This window comes from Salvelinus sp. IW2-2015, linkage group LG18, assembly GCF_002910315.2.
Source record: "Salvelinus sp. IW2-2015 linkage group LG18, ASM291031v2, whole genome shotgun sequence".
Classification (NCBI taxonomy): domain Eukaryota; kingdom Metazoa; phylum Chordata; class Actinopteri; order Salmoniformes; family Salmonidae; genus Salvelinus; species Salvelinus sp. IW2-2015.
This window is the reverse complement of record NC_036858.1, coordinates 21,878,404-21,899,101: the sequence shown is the minus strand read 5'-3', so window position 1 is coordinate 21,899,101 and position 20,698 is coordinate 21,878,404. Positions and strand designations below refer to the sequence as shown.

General features: G+C 40.5%; 1 protein-coding gene across 1 annotated transcript in view; it reads right to left on the bottom strand.

The window, feature by feature from the left end:
* Positions 1 to 307: 307 nt before the first annotated feature.
* LOC111977351 (zinc-binding protein A33) overlaps positions 308 to 20,698 on the bottom strand; it is a 30,409-nt gene continuing 10,018 nt past the window's right edge. The window contains exons 4-6 of the mRNA XM_024006735.2: positions 8,122 to 8,141; positions 6,889 to 7,031; positions 308 to 1,620 (exon numbers count right to left, since the gene is read on the bottom strand). Coding sequence (XP_023862503.1) covers positions 1,043 to 1,620; positions 6,889 to 7,031; positions 8,122 to 8,141 — 741 coding nt within the window. The 3' untranslated portion in view covers positions 308 to 1,042. The remainder of the gene's footprint in view (positions 1,621 to 6,888; positions 7,032 to 8,121; positions 8,142 to 20,698) is intronic.

Genomic DNA, 20,698 nt, shown 5'->3' with positions numbered 1-20,698 from the left:
AAAAGGAGTGTTTGCTCCACTTGTTTTGGAATGGAATTGAAGGGGGAAATCATATTTTAAATGCTTTCCAGGTTTAAATGCTATTGTACTCAGGAATATATTTGAAAAGAAAAATGGAAAAATTATTATATAGAAAAGGAAGACAAATTCCCTACAAAATGAAATATTGTGAATTTTCTAATGGCTCCTTTTGAATCTGGGGCAACACAATGTTTAAATTACTTCACATCAAAGGAATGACTATGTAAACACTTGTCACAGTCGTGTGTATAGGTGGCAGGGAAGTCAGCCGCAGGAGAATCAAAACTTGGTGGAAGGGAGTAGTTTAATAACTTAAAACACATAACTCCAAAACCATGAAATACAATGAAACAAAGTGGGTACGAGGACCCGTCGCGCACCAAATACAAAACACGAATACTGAACATAAAACAATCTCTGACAAAGACATGAGGGGAAACAGAGGGTTAAATACACAACAGGTAATGAATGGGATTGAAACCAGGTGTGTAGGAAGACAAGACAAAACTAATGGAAAATGAAAAATGGATCAATGATGGCTAGAAGACCGGTGACGTCGACCACCGAGCACCGCCCGAACAAGGAGAGACTTCGGCAGAAGTCGTGACAACACTACTTTATTGTATTAAACATGAAGAATTGTATTGTAAAATTAATAGTGTGTTATTTTTGTCGTACAGACGTTGCATACACATGCTAATCCTGGATTTACAATAAATCAATTTAGCTAAATGAAAACTTTGCCTAAGGGCCTGCACACAAAGTCCGAAGGGTTTAGAAACAAATGTTTCAACATTAGGTGGGTGTTTCATGCTCCTGGAAATATTTATACGATTTTTTTTACACATACACAAACTTGTTTGGACTGGAAGCGGACATAAGATTGCAGCACCAGACAGTTAGTCCAGGTGTGCAGAAAAAAAATCTGACTTGGTGTGCATGGTTCATAACACACACAAAAAACACATGACAAAAGTTATATACCACCCCCATTCCCTCCACCATTGGCATTTATCCTCCATCAGAGGGTAGGAGCAGAGCGTGAGGCATCGCAAATCTTAAGGGGCTTCCAGTTGGAACCCTGATTGTCGTGCCCGGGGCACACAGCCTGGTGGAGGACATTGGTGAAGGTGGCGACATAGAAACAGTGGAGAGGGGTCATGGTGTCGGCCCCCAGGAAGCACACCAGGCCCCCGGGGAAGCTGGAGTAAATACCGATGCGAGTGAAGTGCTGTCCGGCCACCACAGGGAGCGCATGGGCCACCCTGTCATGCCATGCTGTGTAGTCCCCATTAAAGAACTCCATTGCCCAAGACTCGTCTCCACGGCCCAGCCAGCAGTCCTCCTCGCGGCCCTTGCGTGGGATGCTTGGGTAGGTGAGACCTATCTCCCAGTAGGTCTTCCCACTTACCTGTACCTCCCAGTAGTGACGTCCCTCTCGGAAGCCCTGCCGGCTGATGACGTTGAGGGTGGTGTCGAAGCGTGAGGGGTTCTCTGGGACTTCTTGCCAGGTGTCCGTGTACTCTGCCAAGTCACCCTTAGGGGAAATTATAAGTTTCGGGTGGGCAGTGGTAGGGTCAAGGACAACGTCAGAGGCATCTAAGTAAAACACACATAAATTGAGCAATTAAATACATATTAATACAGGTAATGAGTGGAGAACAGGAGGGTTTCTTAAAGAAAAACTAACAGGTCTGTGAGAGCCGTAATTCTTACTGGTTGGTAGGTGATCAAATACTTATGTCATGCAATAAAATGCAAATTAATTACTTAAAAATCATACAATGTGATTTTCTGGATTTTGTTTTTAGATTCCGTCTCTCACAGTTGAAGTGTACCTATGATAAAAAATTACAGACCTCTACATGCTTTGTTAGTAGGAAAACCTGCAAAATCGGCAGTGTATCAAATACTTCTTCTCCCCACTGTATGTCCCTTTGCTTAGACTACTCAGCCTCCTCACACATCTGGGCTGTGCATTCCAATTGCCTCACAGCCACCATCCCACTTCAGACACCAATGTAGCAAACGGCAGGGCAGGAAAGCGAACCTGGGTCGCTGGCATGAAAAGCAAATACCATAGGCATCGCACCAATAGGATTAAACCACTTGGTGGGAACTGTACTGGGCTCATATAGCGAAGATCGCTACATTATGGTTTTAAATACCATTTCGGGAATGAACATGAATCTCAGGATTCCCAGCATTTCAGGATTCTCAGATTAGAACATTTTCAAATGTGTGGTAAAAAGCATTATAAGACCAAGCAATTACACAATCAAAGCAGGAGCAAAGGAACCAGACAAAGGAAATAAACAAACAAACTAGGGCTGTCCAAGTTAATCAGTTAACTCAAGTTCACTTTTTGTAATTTTAGTGCACACTTTTTTTCCCTTGTGATTAATCACATTGTCTAAAGCGTTCAAAATACACTGAAAACATCCCAAATACATAATCTTTACAGCTAAAAACAACAATGCAATGTAAAAAGAAGTTGACATTGAGGTTAAAGACAGTGTTTTCTCAATTTACCTAATCTCGTCGACTAGCCGGTGTTGTGCCAAAAATCTCCCCCATGCCAGAATTCTCCCCCCCTTCGCGTTCATTGCTGTGACTTGCTTGCTAGTTGAGATTTCTACTCTTCACTCCGTTGTCCGTTTAGCTAACATTTCACTGATCTTAGCAGCAGAAAGTATTTTTGTCTGCAGTTTTCGGTTTGGCTATTTGTTTCAAGTGAATATGGTGGATCTACCTTGTATGGCGCCATGGGCGAACCCCCTCTTCACTGACCGCGCCCGCCCGCACATGGGGGCGCCCCGTGCCACCCCCGGCAAGATGCCGCCCGTACCTAAATCCGCTACTGATTTGTATTAGTGTCACGACTTCCGCCGAAGTCGGCTCCTCTCCTTGTTTGGGCGGCGTTCGACGTCACCGGCTTTCTAGCCATCGCCACTCCATTTGTTTTGTCTTGTTCCCTGCACACCTGGTTTTCATTCCCCAATCAATCTACATGTATTTATTCCTCTGTTCCCCATCATGTCTTGGTGTAAGATTGTCTGTGTTACGTGTGTATTGTTCACGTGCCAGACTGGCTTGTTTTTCCGTGCTATTTTTCACGAAGATGTTTATTGTTAAACATAATTCTTGTGACTATTTTGCGCGTTTTGCACTTTTGCCTAAATAAAGTGTGCGCCTGTTCACAAATCTCTGCTCTCCTGCACCTGACTTCGCTACCAGTACGCACACATCTGACAATTAGTCTTTAAATAAATCTCAAAATTTGTCATCTCTCCCAAGTCTTATTCGACTAGTATTCGACTTTTTTGAAAGTATAAGGATAATAATTCAGCCATAGTTGTTCTGAAATGTGTATTGCTTGCCAACATTTTGCTCCCTCTATGTTTAATATAACACACATACATTCATTATTAATTTTGGCTGCCTATCCTGACAAAGTTTGTTCTATAGAAAGTATTTGACTCTGATGTGTGCCACAGAATGTATTTGACTTTAGCCACAAATTAAGGAAATTAGAAGGTAAGCAAACTTAGCTAGATAGTTTAGCTAGCTAGCTAGCTAGCTCTAAATAGGTTTCTCATACGGTTTGGCTAGCTAGCTATATATTATATTAAGCTAGCTAGGCCTATTCCCTGTCTCTGAGTTAATTTAACATGGTTGTAGCTAGTTGGCAAGCTTATAACTCATGTTTTTATGGTGGATTTTATAGCCTAATTGTTTCTGAGTTAGCTAGTAAGCTGGCTACCTAGTCTCAGTCTGGATGGAGACAGTTACTTTAACATTATATTGAAATGAAAGGAGTGTCTAAATTGTACATCCAAGTTTAGGCTATCCAGTTTGACTCTCCACTTAAACTGTGTTAACGTTATGCCTTTGTCCCCGACTGCCCAGATACAAACAGGACATGGTCATGAGAGTGTTTCTCCCACCCCCAGTGTACCGAGTTCAGGAAGCTACATATAGAAATTAAAGTATTGTCTCAAATGTTAATCCACTTTTATCCATTTTGTCTGCCCTGTCATGACTGTCCTGATCAGGTCAGGTTACAGGAGACCACAACCCTACATATTCTCTCACCCCCAACAGAGGAGGAGAGATCTAGGGTTCTGAAGATGTGGGGGTTTTATGATCCCTCACACCCATGGTAAATCTTAGGCCACAGACAACATTCCTTTGTCGTCTCACTATGGAGAACCAGCCACAGAACATTAAACATGCAATAAAGGGACTTTGGAACAATGGTTTCCGTCAGCCACAATGGTGGTCATGACGATAGATGGAATATGAAAATGTATGTCATTTTTGTTTTGTTATTAAAGGTTAATAGATGACGTTATTACGAAAACATTGTAACTTTAAGAGTTTTCCTGGGATATGTTTGATGTTTATACATTGTACGTTGTGTGGAAAATGTCCAAATCAAAGAGAATATTTTGGTAAAGATGAAATGTGAAGTTAGTTGTCTAAAATTGGATTTGAGTAAAATCTAGACCTTGGCTCTTAACTTGGTACGCCCAGAGAATTGCCCTAAAGGCGGTTACGCCCACTTCTGACCCGAGGGTATAAGACATGTGAGTTAAGAATTAACATATCAGACTAAGTGACCCGAGCTGCAGCCATGGTCTAAAAAGTCAACGAACCCAAAACGCAACACAAGGTTGAAGACAAATAACTCTTTTTTCTACCCATGCTACGGATGAGTAGCTGTGTCTAAGCGGGTGAATTCAAGCCGGACCACCTAGCCTCCACTCTCCATCCAATTGTGGTATCTACACTGTTTCATTCCTACACTGTGAGCTCTGAGCTACAGCTGTCTGTCCTCAGAAGACCCCTTCCAGAGCAAGGGCGAGGAATCAGACCACTAAGCCAAAAGGACACTGACATCGTGAGGACAACCAGAGAGTTGCGCCGGAGAAGTGCGTCATTGAGAAGCCTAAACGACTCACGCGGAGCTTCCCCTCTGAGACCTCCAACACGTAATTACGTCATTATATTCTGACCCATAAGAGCGGCAGTTCGGGGCAAGGCTAGGGTTAAAATATGCTGACAAATGCACCCAAATGTATATTTCTCTCGTGTACTTTCTCTTTTTCTCTCTCTTTTAAATCCCCATTTTGGTGTGTTGGCCCGTTATACTAAGTTCTAATCAATAGCCTAGACTGTGTTTTTGTGTATGTGTATCTTTTATCATCATTTTAGCTTTCTAGTAAATAAATAATCAACTAAGATTGGTGTGGTACGAACTCATTGGTGGGACACGGGTCCGTGCAGATTCCCGGATTATGCGACGTTCAGAATGAGACTGTAGAGGAAACTGGCAATCACCTCTACATTTTATCTACAATTTGTCATGCTTGGCCATATGTCATATGAATTTCATAGACTGTGTAGTAACATTCTAAAATTGATTGTTGTTGTTAGACGGATTGCTACCTTTAGAAAATCTAGACTCACATTTTTTTTTACCAGCAATAAAGTAAGAAATAACACACTGCTGGGTCAAAAATACATGAATAACAATAACCCAGCAAAAGAGTAAAAAGCAATCCACTGCTGGGTCAAAATAACCACATTTTTGGGTAAATGAAGTAACCCAACGTGTTGGGTCATTCACGTAACCCAACAGTGCTGGGTCAAAATAACCCAGTGCTGGGTATGTAATATAGTGACTCAGCGCTGGGTTACAGAAAATAAAAATTTGGCATTTTTTAGAGTGTAGAGAATGCAATGGTAAGTGCAAAACCAGTTGCCCGTGATAAAACGAGCGGCAGCTGCATTCGTATAGATAATGTCGCCATAGTTTAGAAGCGGTAGGAAGGCCATCTGATTGAACTGCTTTCTAGGGGTGTGTCGACCTGGCCATACTCGTATTTGTAATTGTATTGGTAAAATGACAGTTGATAATCAAATGATACTCGTGATCGATAAACATGAAAGTGTTTTAATATACCAAAATAGATGTTGGCAAAATACCAAAATCTTCTTGTGAATTTATAGACCGAAAAAGCCGCGTCTGTGTGTCCTCAACTTGCAGCGGGCAGACAAGTTGGCTGTCACTCAGTCAGAATGCGCATCAGCATTTTATATTTTTTTCCCTACCCTCACCACGCTTGTTAGATACTATGCTAGCAAACGTCCTGTTTTATCATAGTAGCAGGCTTACAGGAGGCAGTAGCAATCTAAATGACAGGCTGAAATATGAGAGGAGACACTTCTCTATCCATTCAGTGCAACAGGATCTTTTTACAGACAGGCAAACTAGACAGTTGAGTTACTTAGACCACGTAGCACCTCGCACTTGATTGAAAGATTTGCACTGGCACATGGAAATTACTTTTTTCCCTGATAATAACAAAAAATACTAGGATTCTTATAGTATCAGGACAATTGCCCATATCCATTACGATACTTGTTTTGTCCGACTACAACAACCGTAATACACGCGACAACTCAAAGCTCCCCAAACGACCAAAATACGAGGATAAAGCTAGTTAAATTATTTTTGGGAAAAATCATGTCCAAAAAACATTGCTGACGCCAACGTGAATTACAACATTCCACAACAATGTTTGATGGTTAGTACACCCATTTACGATGTTTAGGTGCCAACAGCATGGCTGAAAAAGTGAATGAACCACAGCTGTGGTCCTGGACAATATCCTCCCACTTTCCCAGCGTAAAAGCAATCAATTCATTTCAGTTAAAAAAATGTTTTCAGATTGTAAATCTATTTTGGAGGAAAATATATTTTGAAAAGTGTTTATAAATCTTTATCTTGTGGCTTAATGAACACTTAATGTAATCAAAGTGATTGCACAGGATCTTTAAATAAATTGATATTGAACTCACAGCTCTGAAATAGTTTCTTGGTGACAGGAACCTGGGACCGGATGAAAAGCAGGAGGTTGATGGTTAAACTCAAGAGCTGTTTATTCTTAAATTCATCCACCTGAAGCAATTCTGGATCCGTAGCCTTCATCGTCTCTGCTATTCTGGAGACAAGGAAGCAGAGGAATTGGTACATACCATTACCATAAGCCCTTAATTGGGCTTATGGTAATGGCTGGAGCGGAATAGGTGCAATCTAAGCTACTCTTAGATGTAGGTTTATTTGACCATTGTGGTACACATGCAAAAACATACATAAAATGTGATGTCATACTCACACAGCAAACAACACTAACAGAAAAATGGGTAACACGTTATGATAACTTTCATGAATAAGCACAGTAAACAAGCAATATAAGTAAGTAAGCATTAAGAAGATCCGCCCTGGTTCTGCCGCCTGCACCAATCTCAACATCCTAGAACCAGTGCTCATGCAAGATTTGGTTCTGGGTTGCCAAGATTAGAGCCTTTACAATGTCTTATGAGAAGTTTTATTATAGGTTGTTTCCTTTTATGTATCAATTTCCACTCAAGATGGCCGATACTTGGTCAGGATCATTAAGATATACAATACAATATAAAATATACAATACATTATAAATAGTGTACACACTATTAATAAATTGACTAGATCGTCCCACCCCGTCCCCCAGGACGCCTCTTCCCCATAGCTAAACAACCATATAATGTTCTGCATATGCATTACTTTTAAAGTAGCTGCTGCTCAGATAAAATAAAAACACAGAGGCGATTTGAAACAAACATTCCAAAAAATATATCATAGGATGTTGGTGGCACCTTAATTGGGCTTATGGTAATGGCTGGAGCGGAATAGGTGCATGGTATCAAATACATCAGAACAGTCTCAATTCGTCGGGGCATGGACTCTACAAGGGGTCGAAAGCGTTGACTCCAATGCTTCCCATGGTTGTGTTCTTGACACAAACCGGTGCGCATGGCACCTACTACCATACCCAGTTCAAAGGCACTTAAATCTTTTGTCTTGCCCATTAATTAACCCTTTGAATGGCACACATACGCAATCCATGTTTCAATTTTCTCAAGGCTTAAAAATGTGCCATCAATAAGGGATCATAGCATTCACCTGGATTCACCTGGTCAGTCTATGTCATGGAAAGAGGTGTTCATAAAAGTTCCAAATTGTAACCAAAAAATGTGTTTCCTGATACATACCTTCTCTCCGTTTCCACATCCTGTATGGAGATTACAAAGCAGTTAGAGGCCAGAGATCAAATCGTAATCAATCTGAAAGTTATATTGGTTTATTGCATCCAGATTCAATCAAATCTACCAAATAGGATCCATGCTGGTTCCCAATTCTACCGCAATGCTAGCTCCCACCAGTAAGAAGGACATTTAAAACATGATATGTGCTTCCCTTGCCTTGCCATTCAATGAGCACACAGCAACATCCGCCACTACTGCCATCCTTTAGCTAGCTTGTCAGCTAGCTTTAGGTCCCCATTTTGGTAGCACTTTGGTAGCATTCACTAATATATATGTGATTTTCCATTATATAGCTTGTGATTTTCCAGACATTTACACTCATTCACTAACAATGATGACAAAGCATAAGGGCCCACATTTAACTTCTGCCTGAACATCAACCACTGGAATCATTTATTAACTACAGATTTTTGTAAGTAGTTTTTAGATACAATATTTGGTAGCACTTTATATAATAACTTAATCATTACTCCATTCATAAGATGTAGGTTCTTATAAATCATGTACTAATATAATGATTTAAATCTTTTTGTGTGGCCTTTATACTTTATAAATACTTTATAAATATTTTCAGTGACCAGTGTAATTTCTCACAAAAAGATGCATATGCCATTGGTAGACTTTCCAGCAGTACCTGGTGTACCTTAAGATCTCAAAATAGCCTAAAATGTATCAATGGTAAAAGAATGAGCACACAAAACTGGATGTTAAAGGGGACATATAGAACATTTTATTCACAAAAACTGTTGTGAAATAACTGTTGCAAGGACATGAGGAAGAGCATCATTTTCCTAAGGGTGAAGACTTCGCAAACCGGAACTCCCAATTTCTAACACCTATGGACCCAAAATGTAATCACGCAGCTGAACAAATTACGCAATATTTTAGTTCTGTGTTAGCCGAGATTAGACTGCTCTAAGTGACTGCAATCCACACTTTGGTTTTGGTGGAAAAGTCACTTATGTTCAATGTACTGTATTTTCTTAAACATCCTCTGTATTGTGTGCTAATTCTTTGTTAAAATGAAGTGTTTTGTAAAACTAAAACTAGTGGCAACTGAGCTGCCACCAACGTTAAAGGAGATTTGAAACACATGGATGTAAGGGGTTATGAGACAGATTCTTTTTTTAAAGAGAGATTGATCGATCCTCTGTGGCTAAATTATAGGCCTTCTCATGGTGTAGTAGGCTATTCTAAATTATTTCATTTCTTTCTGAACAGATAGCAGTAATTCTATAACTTTGGCAAATTTATTAGGGGTGATACAGCTCCTCCGGAACAGTTCGCACGGCTATGATTCTAAGGAAATAGATTACAAAGTGCAAAACTGGAGAGATGAGAGTTGCAGGCTCATGGCTATCAGAGCAGAGAAATGGAGAAAGATCATAAAAAGTTAATCTCCTTCTCACGCTCGTTGAAAGATGGATTGGATCAAGGTGCAGCGTGGTAGGCGAACATCTTACTTTAATTGAAAATGAACACCAAAAACCAACAATATACAAAACGAACGTAAAGTTCTGCAGGCTATACAGCAACTAACAAAATCAAGATCCCACAAACTAAGGTGGGGAAAAAGTCTGCCTAAGTATGATCCCCAATCAGAGACAACGATAGACAGCTGTCTCTGATTGGGAACCATACCCGGCCAACAAAGAAATATACAAACTAGAATGCCCAACCAAATCACACCCTGACCTAACCAAATAGAGAAATAAAAAGGCTCTCTAAGGTCAGGGCGTGACAGTACCCACCCCCCAAAGGTGCGGCCGCAAAACCTGACTCTATAGGGGAGGGTACGGGTGGGCATCTGTCCTCGGTGGCGGCTACGGTTCGGGACGTAGCCCCCGCTCCGCAAGCTGATCCCTCCGCTTCCGTGGAACCGGACCGCTGGAGTCGTCGCCGGAGACTCCGGACCGGTGGATCATCGCCAGAGACTCCGGACGCAGACCGCCGCCGGAGGCTCCGGACCGCCGCCGGTGACTCCGGACCACGGAACGTTGCCAGAGACTCCGGACCGTCTCAGGAGGTTCGGACTGCGGACCGTCTCAGGAGGTTCCGGACTGCGGACCGTCTCAGGAGGTTCCGGACTGCGGACCGTCTCAGGAGGTTCCGGACTGCGGACCGTCTCAGGAGTTCCGGGACTGCGGACCGTCTCGGAGGTTCCGGACTGCGGACCGTCTCAGGAGGTTCCGGACTGCGGACTGTCTCAGGGAGATTCCGGACAGAGCGGGACCGTCTCAGGAGGTTCCGGACAGCGGACCGTCTCAGGAGGTTCCGGACAGTGGACCGTTTCAGGAGGTTCCGGGCCGTGGATCGTCTCAGGAGTGCTGCAAATCAATCAGTGAACAACAGCATGCAGACAAAACAGGCCTTTAGCAATATGTGACCAACCGTCTCGATTCGGTCTTATGTAGCAAACAGAGCTAGAAAATAGTATATCATACATTAGAGTTGAGGAACAATGGGAAAGTAAATCTGCTTTGAAAGTTGATAAACTTGTAATCTCACTCTTGAGGAAATGGCCCTTGAATGTTTTGGTACACCTACTTGAGTGCTCTTCTGTGTCTACACCCATTCAGGATCGTTCACACCCTCTGAAGCCTTATCCCCACCCATCTATTTAAGGATTCAGAGTGAGGCCATCTATTAAGCAACCAAAGACTTCAAGACTAAAGGCTGGTTTATACTACGTGTGTGTTTGTACATTTAATCTCGAGTGCCAGAGTGTGCTCAGAGAGCGCACTGGGCGTTCATAAACTCAGAGTGTTGTCAGATTGTCAGTTTGTAAATTCAGAGTGTTTCGCTTTCGGAGCGTTCAGAGCGCACACTGGACTTTCTGGCCGAGGAGTAGGGTTGATCCGAGCGTTCTGACCTAACAGCAGTCAAGCACCCAAGGTAACTGGCTAAGGTTGGCTACCTTGTTAGCTACATCCCGACACAAATGAGAGAACAGCTCACTCTGACCATTTGACTGTTTTTATGTTTTCCAGAGAGTTGGTTACTGCAACTGTCCTGCAGACAACAATTTAATTACGCTTTTTTGCCAACGTTTACTGACACCTGCCATATTCAAAGGGTGTTGAGCGTTCGTTAATTCGTCAGTAATTTACCAGCTGTGTCTATCGACAGTTATTGCAATGAAATTATTAACATTCTATTGAAATGGTTAGTTGCATAGTGGAGTCTTTTTTTTTTAGACATGTAGGTAGCTAGCTAAACAATGAACCATAACAATTCAACCCATAACATTACTACCCCGCATGAATCTGCAGGTAGCTAACCAACCAGGTTATAGGCTATAACTAGCAATGCAAATGACTCTGATATATGAATAATATATATAACTGTGTATAACAGATCATACATATAACGTTAGCTAGTGAGCCAGCCAGCTAACGTTAGCTAGCTAGCTAACAGTACACTTTAACTTGAAATTAAAACAACTTTCTGACTAAATTAGAAACATGTAATATCTGAATATGTTTCTAGCTAGACTATCTTACCCCTATACATGGATGGACGCTTCACTTCTCCCTCTCTGTCACGGATGTCATGGTTGCCCTTAGTTTGAAGATGTAATCCGGAGACAGGCGTTTTATACAACAGCCTTCTGTGTGTTCTCTTTTCGACTCCGTCTGCATATTTACAATCAAAGGCCAGAATTTTCTCCATCTCCTTAGCTATCAAATTCAAATAACACTGATTTCAAAACTCGGTCCTCGAAAAAGTGGAGAGCAACTCTTATGCAGTTCTACTACCTGATATATTTCAAAAAAGCAGAGTTAGAAATGATTACCTACACATACTGACCAGCTCATGTTATAGACAGAAGCGAGCTACATGGCAGACCAATCCGAACTCATCTCTCGGCATGTCCAGCCCACTCATTATCTCAGTCAATTATGGCTAGCGGGAAGGTTGCTGACTTTTTCTGTTGCTAAACCAACTAGGCTCGTAATTAAAAAATATATATTTGTGTTTACAGATGGCATACAAGTTTGTTATTAAGGCACATGAAAGTTCACATATTCCAGAAGGCTTTTCTGCCAAAAAACATTGATAAAAATGTTCAAATGGCTCTCCTGTGAAGTAGTGATGTACGACATACGCCTAGTTTCCTGAAACAAGTCACATATCCCAAAAACAGGACAGGTCAAAGTAAAATGGACAATATGGAATGAACAGTCAGGCTACTCACAACTGCTGTCCAGGAGTTTCATCCCATGTACTAAATGATCAGTGGTTTCCAGTTTGTATCAATACAATTTTACGAGCTGATCATAACGAAAATACAATACTTCTGTATTTCCCGCTGCGTGAACACATTGCAAATAGGCTCTGGATAACTCTTCCTGATAAAGTTGGGTAGCTGATATTCAGACCTTAAATAGCCAAATTGATTAGTCACTGGAATCAGGACTAATAAAGCCAATGCAACGGCCTGTTTAGCAAACTGTGGGCCTACCACATGGGTGGGCAATCATAAAATTCCATTGCGGGTGACCTGGTTGGCTACACCCCAGTAAGCACGGACCGACGCCGACGTCTTTTTTTGGTCCGCACCGGCCATCTTTCTTTTTGTGTTTTGCAAACGGTAGGCTTACCACAAAGATAGGCACTCCTAAAATTACATTTCAGGTGACACTGTAGGCCAGGGATGGGAAACTCCAGTACTCTGTGGCCTGATTGGTAACACACTTTTGCCCCAGCCCCAGCTAACACATCTTACACCAAGTAGTTGTGGTCTGTTGTGGTCAGTAGGTGTGGTCTGTCAGTAGTTTTGTGGTTGTGTTCAGTAGTTGTATGGTTCATAGTTGTGTGGTCAGTAGGTGTCCTCAGTTGTTGTGGTCATTAGTTGTGGTCAGTAGTAATGGTATGTAGTTCTGTTGTTGTGGTCAGTAGTTGTAGTCAGTAGTTGTGTGGTTGTGGTCAGTAGTTGTGTGGTCATGGTCAGTAGTTGTGTGGTTGTGGTAAGTAGTTGGGGTCAGTCATTGTGGTCATTAGTTATGGTCTGTAGTTGTGTTCTTGTGGTTAGTAGTTGTGTGGTTGTGGTCAGTAGTTGTGGTGAGGAGTTGTGATCAGTAGTTGTAGTCAGTCATTGTGGTCTTTAGTTATGGTCTGTAGTTGTGTTGTTGTGGTTAATAGTTGTGCTCAGTAGTTGTGCTCAGTAGTGCTGTGGTTGTGGTCACTAGTTGTGTGTTTCAGTAGTTGTGTGGTTGTGGTCAGTGTCTAAACTGCAGTTGTTGCGTGCGAAAACTGAAAGAAGTGCAATCAGAAGTGATCGTGGCAGTTGTTGTCCGAGGCAGTTGTTTCTAGGCAACAGTTGCCTTGGCAGGACTGCTCCCTTCATGGCTAAAGCCAGTGTGAGAAACTTGCTAACAAACATTAGTGCTTTGAAACTAAACAAATACTGCACTCTCACCTACAAAACTTTTTTAGACAAAGCAAGGAAAGTGAACTTCAAAACTTGCAGCTGTTGTTGGTAAGTCTCCCGAGTGGTGCAGCAGTCTAAGGCACTGCATCTCAGTGCTTGAGATGTCACTGCAGCAGTCTAAGGCACTGCATCTCAGTGCTTGAGATGTCACTACAGACACCCTGGTTCGATTCCAGGCTGTATCACAACCGGCCGTGATTGGGAGTCCCATAGGGTGGAGCACAATTGGCCCAGCGTCGTCCGGGTTTGGCCGGTGTGGGCCGTCATTGTAAATAAGAATTTGTTCTTAACTGACTTGCCGAGTTAAATAAATGTTTGTTTGTTGTTGTCATGAATCTGCTAGCTTCTGACATGACTTGCATCTATAAAGAGCAGTTGATGGTTTACTAAAACAGCTATATCTATTGATTGGTGGAATGTATTCCTAATCTGCTTTCAGATTTGAAAAGCAGAGAATTAGATGAATATTTCATACACTCTAGGTTTTTGTCTGTCTTGTTGGGGGAGTGGTCAAAATGACAGTTGATTGTCTAAATTGTTGGCCAAATGGACAAAGTAGCTGATTTGTGTCAAAAGTTGCATTGTTGCATTTACAGTTAATGGAATGTTTAAATTATGATGTCATAATGTGGCCTTTAGAATGTTGAGGAAATGCCAGGATGTCGATGGAGGACAAAAAGAAGGACCAAAAAATGTATAACTTAAAAACTATAAAAGATTTTAAAAAGTTATATGTTAGCACACTGGTCCTGACCAGTGTACACGTTTTAAAGTTCGAACAGCATTTCTAGCTTAAACGGTGTAAGATGAGTATCGTGCTAAATAATAATAATAAAAAGTCAGAAGTATGACGAAGATTTAAAGTCAGACCTTTTGCTTTGCAAGTCTCACCTAAAAAGTAGGAAATAATTATTACAATATGAATAACATTATAATTAATAATTATAATAACTAGATGGTAACTTTTACAAGTAAAGTTGTGGGGCTTGCTTTAGCTCTTTCAAAGTATTTTGGTGGAAATTTAAGAAGTTTAAAAAGTTTTATTTCACTATTTAAAGCAAAGCAGTTACATATAGTGAAAGTTACATTTAGTGAAATAATTGGTCTGATTACTTTGATAGACTACTAATCAAACGTATTACTTTGTGTGGGGCAGTTACAGTGGCTTGTGAAAGTATTCACCCACCTTGGAATTTTTCCTATTTTGTTGCCTTACAACCTGGAATTAAAATTGTTTTTTGGCGGGTTTGTATCATTTGATTTACACAACCTGCCTACCACTTTGAAGATGCAAAATATGTTTTATTGTGAAACAAACAAGAAATAAGACAAAAAAACAGAAAACTTGAGCGTGCATAACTATTCACCCCCCCAAAGTCAATACTTTGTAGAGCCACCTTTTGCACCAATTACAGCTCCAAGTCTCTTGGGGTATGTCTCTATAAGCTTGGCACATCTAGTCACTGGAATTTTTGCCCATTCTTCAATGCAAAATTGCTCCAGCTCCTTCAAGTTGGATGGGTTCCGCTGGTGTACAGCAATCTTTAAGTCATACCACAGATTCTCAATTGGATTGAGGTCTGGGCTTTGATTAGGCCATTCCAAGACATTTAAATGTTTTCCCTTAAACACTTGAGTGTTGCTTTAGCAGTATGCTTAGGATTATTGTCCTGCTGGAAGGTGAACCTCCATCCCAGTCTCAAATCTCTGGAAGACAAACACGTTTGTCTCAAGACTTTCCCTGTATTTAGTGTCATCCATCATTTCTTCAATTCTAACCAGTTTCTCAGTCCCTGCCGATGAAAAACATCCCCACAGCATGATGCTGCCACCATGCTTCACTGTGGGGATGGTGTTCTCGGGGTGATGAGAGGTGTTGGGTTTGCGCCAGACATAGTCTTTTCCTTGATGGGCAAAAAGCTCAATTTTAGTCTCATCTGACCAGAGTACCTTCTTCCATATGTTTGGGGAGTCTCTCACATGCCTTTTGGCGAACACCAAACGTGTTTGCTTATTTTTTTCTTTAACCTCTAATTCCTCCCAAACCCGGATCCGGGAGCACCCCCCACAGTAAAAAAGCTGACTAGCATAGCCTAGCATAGCGTCACAAGTAAATACTAGCATCTAAATATCATTAAATCACAAGTCCAAGACACCAGATGAAAGATACACAGCTTGTGAATCCAGCCATCATTTCTGATTTTTAAAATGTTTTACAGGGAAGACACAATATGTAAATATAATTAGCTACCAGTACGCAAAAGACACCACTTTTTTTACTCCACCAGTTTTTTACTCCATCAGTAGCATCACTAATTCGACCAAATAAAGATATAAATAGCCACTAACCAAGAAACAACTTCATAAGATGACAGTCTGATAATAATTTATGTATAGCATATGTTTTTTTGAAAAATTTGCATATTTCAGGTATAAATCACAGTTCTACATTGCAGCTGCAATCTGAATAGTGCCGAAGCTGCAAGAATAATTACAGAGACCAACGTCAAATACCTAGATTACTCATCTTAAAACATTTCTGAAAAATACACAGCGTACAGCAAATGAAAGCCCAACATCTTGTGGAATCCAGCCAATATGTCAGATTTTTTACAGCAAAACACATATAGCCATTAATATTAGCTTAGCACAATAGCCAGAAACACAAGCAATTTACCAGCAGCACAGGTTAGCGATCGTAACAATACAGCAAAAGAATATAAATTTTTGACTAACCTTGATATACTTCGTCAGATGACAGTCCTGTAACATCATATTACACAATGCATATAGGTTTGTTCGAAAATGTGCATATTTAGCAGCACAAATCGTGGCTATACAATGTGATCAGTGGCAACAGGTCATGCATCCTGGCCGGCGTCATCTTGGAAAGGCACCTAAGTTTACGATTATTTATCGATTAGATTGACTAAAAAATACAGGTTGGACAGCAAATGAAAGATGCATTAGTTATTAATGCAACCGCTGAGTTAGATTTTTAAAATTAACGTTACTAGACATACAGTGTGCGTTACAGCCAGACTAGTGCCGCAATAATGGCGGACAAATGCGTTTACATTTTCCACATAAATACAGAATAACATCATAAATAGCTCTTACTTTTGGACGAGCTTCCATCAGAATCTTGGGCAAGGTGTCCTTTGTCCAAAAGAATCGTTGCTTGGTTGTAAAACGTCGTCTTCAACTTCGGAATTAGCAGCTAACAATAGCTATGTGGCCAAACATGCCCAAATCCCCAAAACGCAATACTAAGGAAATTCCGAAAATAGCAATATACTCGCATAAACTGATATAACTCGGTTTAAAATAACTTCGTTATGATGTTTCTAACACCTATATCGAATTAAATTACAGACGGTATAGCTAAGGCCGATAACTGAGCGTTTCAAAATGCCATCTTGAGTCTTGCTTTGCGCAATGACGAACGACGAAAAGAGAGCTCACTTCGTTCCTTGGCCTTTTATAAGCTCTGAGAACTACGTAGACACTCCATTCCACTTCTCATTGGTTACTGACATCCAGGGGAAGGCGGGTGCAGTTCATGTCGACCCATAGGATACATACAGAGCTTTAAACTGATCTGAGAACAGAGCCTCGTTTTCAGACCTTCGCAGTTCCTGTCATGGATTTCGCTGCAGAAAGAGTTCTGGTTCACCCACAGACATAATTCAAACGGTTTTAGAAACTAGAGATTGTTTTCTATCCAATAGTAATAATAATATGCATATTGTACGAGCAAGAATTGAGTATGAGACAGTTTAATTTGGGAACGATAAATGTCCAAGTTGAAACAGCACCCCCTGTAGTGTCAAGAGTTAAGCAATGGCTTTTTGTCTGGACACTCCATAAAGCCCAGCTCTGTGGAGTGTACACCTTAAAGTGGTTCTATGGACAGAGCGATCAGTGAAACAAACTGGATCTATTGCCTGGGCTACTGGGGAAGGTTGAGGCCAAAGGAATGCATTACAGTAGTAAAATGATGGAAGAAATACAAGCGGAAAATAAGATTTTGAAAACTACCGTGGACTCCCTAAATGACACTACAGAGAGGCTACAGTATGAAAATAAAACAATGAAAGCCGAATTACTTGATCTAAAGTGCAGAAGTATGAAAAATAATATTGTTAGAATGGGAATAAAGGAGGATGAAAATGAAAACTATCAGTCAATGGAGGAAAAAGTCAAGGTGTTCATGAAAAGCAATCTCAAGATGACGTACGAACAGGTGGAAACAAATGATTTTCAAAGAGCTCACCATTCGGTGGCAGTGCAGAGGGAAGGCCCTGTCCGATCATAACTATGCTAACCCACTACAAAATGAAAATTGCCTTGTTACAAACAGGGTATGGAATTGAAGAAAACCCCATTCTCTAATAATGAACAATTTCATGAAATAGTGGCGAGACGATGTGCCCTGTACCCCACTTTCAAAAGGCTCAGAGCAGAGTAGCAGAATGTTTGTCTTGTGGTCGATAAATTATATGTAAACAACCAAATTTTCAAGGAGTCAAAGATTACAACGTGGCTGTGAGCGATAGCCATCTCCTGTTGAAGTAGTCCCTGATACATATTTGCACCGCATTACACAGTACAAATATGGATTCATTTGATTTTTACAAAAACTTTTTTTGCATGAATGCCTTTTTAATATATATTTTTTTATTCATGCAGTTAGGAACCATGGACTATGTGGACTTAGAATAAGGTTGGATTTATGGTAATGCAGAATGGGTATGATGAACTTATCCTTTTTCTATTCAGGCAATATGGAACTTTGGACTATATGGACGTAATATTAGGTTTTGATTTAGGGGAAGGCGAGGATGGGTAAGGCTGACCTTTTTTTTCCTTTATCAATTTTTAGGGATTTAATTTGAAGATTGTACATTTAGAAATGCCAAGGTTGTTTTTTTTTGTTTAATATGAGGGTATATTATGACTTAAAAGCTGTTATATGGTGCGGCACCTTTTTGCCGATGTGAATCGGAACAATTAGCTTTTAAGATAAAACTTCATAAATATGAATAGATTAATTATAGGGCTAGGATAAAGGATTATCTAATTAAAACCTGCCTATGTCCTTTATTGGAATAGGCCTATACGATCCTAAAATAATTGGTACTATCCTTTTACATTTAAAAAATTAATCTCAACATAAAACATGTACAGGATGATTATTCTTCCGATACACACCGGCAAATGGATGGATTAGGTATTGATGGATTAGGGTTGTTGTCTCTAGTGTTTGGCGGGCTGGTTAACACTGGGTTAAAGTGATTAAAGTTAACGGTAGAACTAATACAATAATTGGCTTATGGAAGCACTTCTCCAAGCGAGAGAAAGGTATATTATATATTTCTATATAAGCTATTTATGCTACCTTTTTATATCCTTGATAGTAATGATATAGGACAAGGTGTAAAACCGCTGAGGTGACCCTGGAATAAAAAACTAAATGTGTGTGGGTGGAGAGAGGGTTGGTTTTACAGTTTTCCTCACTCTGGATTGTCAGTACTGCAAGTGTTCTTGGCTGTCGTGCCGTGGCTGTGTCGGAATCGATTGTGAGTTAAACTTGGGTATGCCTTCCCATAAGGGAGTGCCCGGGGTTGGCTTGCAGTCGGCTCTGGCACAGCCATGGCACGATACAACAGGAATACAACAGGATATAATGTGATGCCTAAGACGTATTTTTACTTGCAATCATTAGTGGCCATTAGAATCTATGTTCCTTTTCCTTCTTCCCTTCTTGTCGGAATACAACAGGATATAATGAGGACTGCATGAAATATGTCTTGCTTGTAATGAACATTAAAAAAATGACTGGTCTTGTGACATATTTAGGTTGTTTAGGTTTTTAAAAAAATGTCAAACAATTGAATCCAATGAACTGAGCAGGCTGGGCTGAGATGACTTTCAAATATGAGCATGCATTGTGCTGTTATTATTTATATTAATATTTTCTATTATTGTTACTATTTATTTTTTTCTGACTGTTTTCCATGATATTTGGTTAGCTCTTTTTAAGCATCCTCATAGATATTTATGTTATCATAGGACTGCCCATATTTCCCTCTGGCCAACGCCAATTGGCGACCAAGGGTTTGCCTTAGGACGCAAAGGTGCATCATGAGTCGGGGAGATGGTCTGATGGTCTTAGTGACAACAGACCTAGATATTCGGGGAGGTTTTAGTGGGTGGAATATTAGGACAATTGGAGGTTTACAAAGTTGCAGATACAGTATGCTTAACAGTGCAAGTTATTCTAGTAAAGCTATATGGACACTTAATCATCATGGTGCTTTTTAATGGTAAGTTTAAAAACATTGGTTGTGGTAAGTTTAATTGAAACTTGGGTATCATTATGGTAAGTAAGTATAGCAAGTTATAATTGCTTAGCATAAGCAGATCATAAAAAAATATACATTTTTACATGGCTAAAAGAAGATTTAAGAAGATAACAAAGATCATGGATACATTAGAACTAATGGGTATATGGATGTTGAAAAACCCTGACCAAGTGAGATATAGTTGAAGTCGGAAGTTTACATACACCTTTAACAAATACATTTAAACTCAGTTTTTCACAATTCCTGACATTTAATCAGAGTAAAAAGGATTAGTTAGGATTACCACTTTATTTTAAGAATGTGAAATGTCAGAATAATAGTAGAGAGAATTATTTATTTCAGCTTTTATTTATTTCATCACATTCCCAGTGGGTCAGAAGTATACATACACTATATTAGTATTTGGTAGCATTGCCTTTAAATTGTTTAACTTGGGTCAAACGTTTCGGGTAGCCTTCCACAAGCTTCCCACAATAAATTGGGTAAATGTTGGCCCATTCCTCCTGACAGAGCTGGTGTAACTGAGTCAGGTTTGTAGGCCTCCTTGCTCGCACACGCTTTTTCAGTTCTGCCCACAAATTTTCTATAGGATTGAGGTCAGGGCTTTGTGATGGCCACTCCAATACCTTGACTTTGTTGTCCTTAAGCCATTTTTCCACAACTTTGGAAGTATGCTTGGGGTCATTGTCTATTTGGAAGACCCATTTGCGACCAAGCTTTA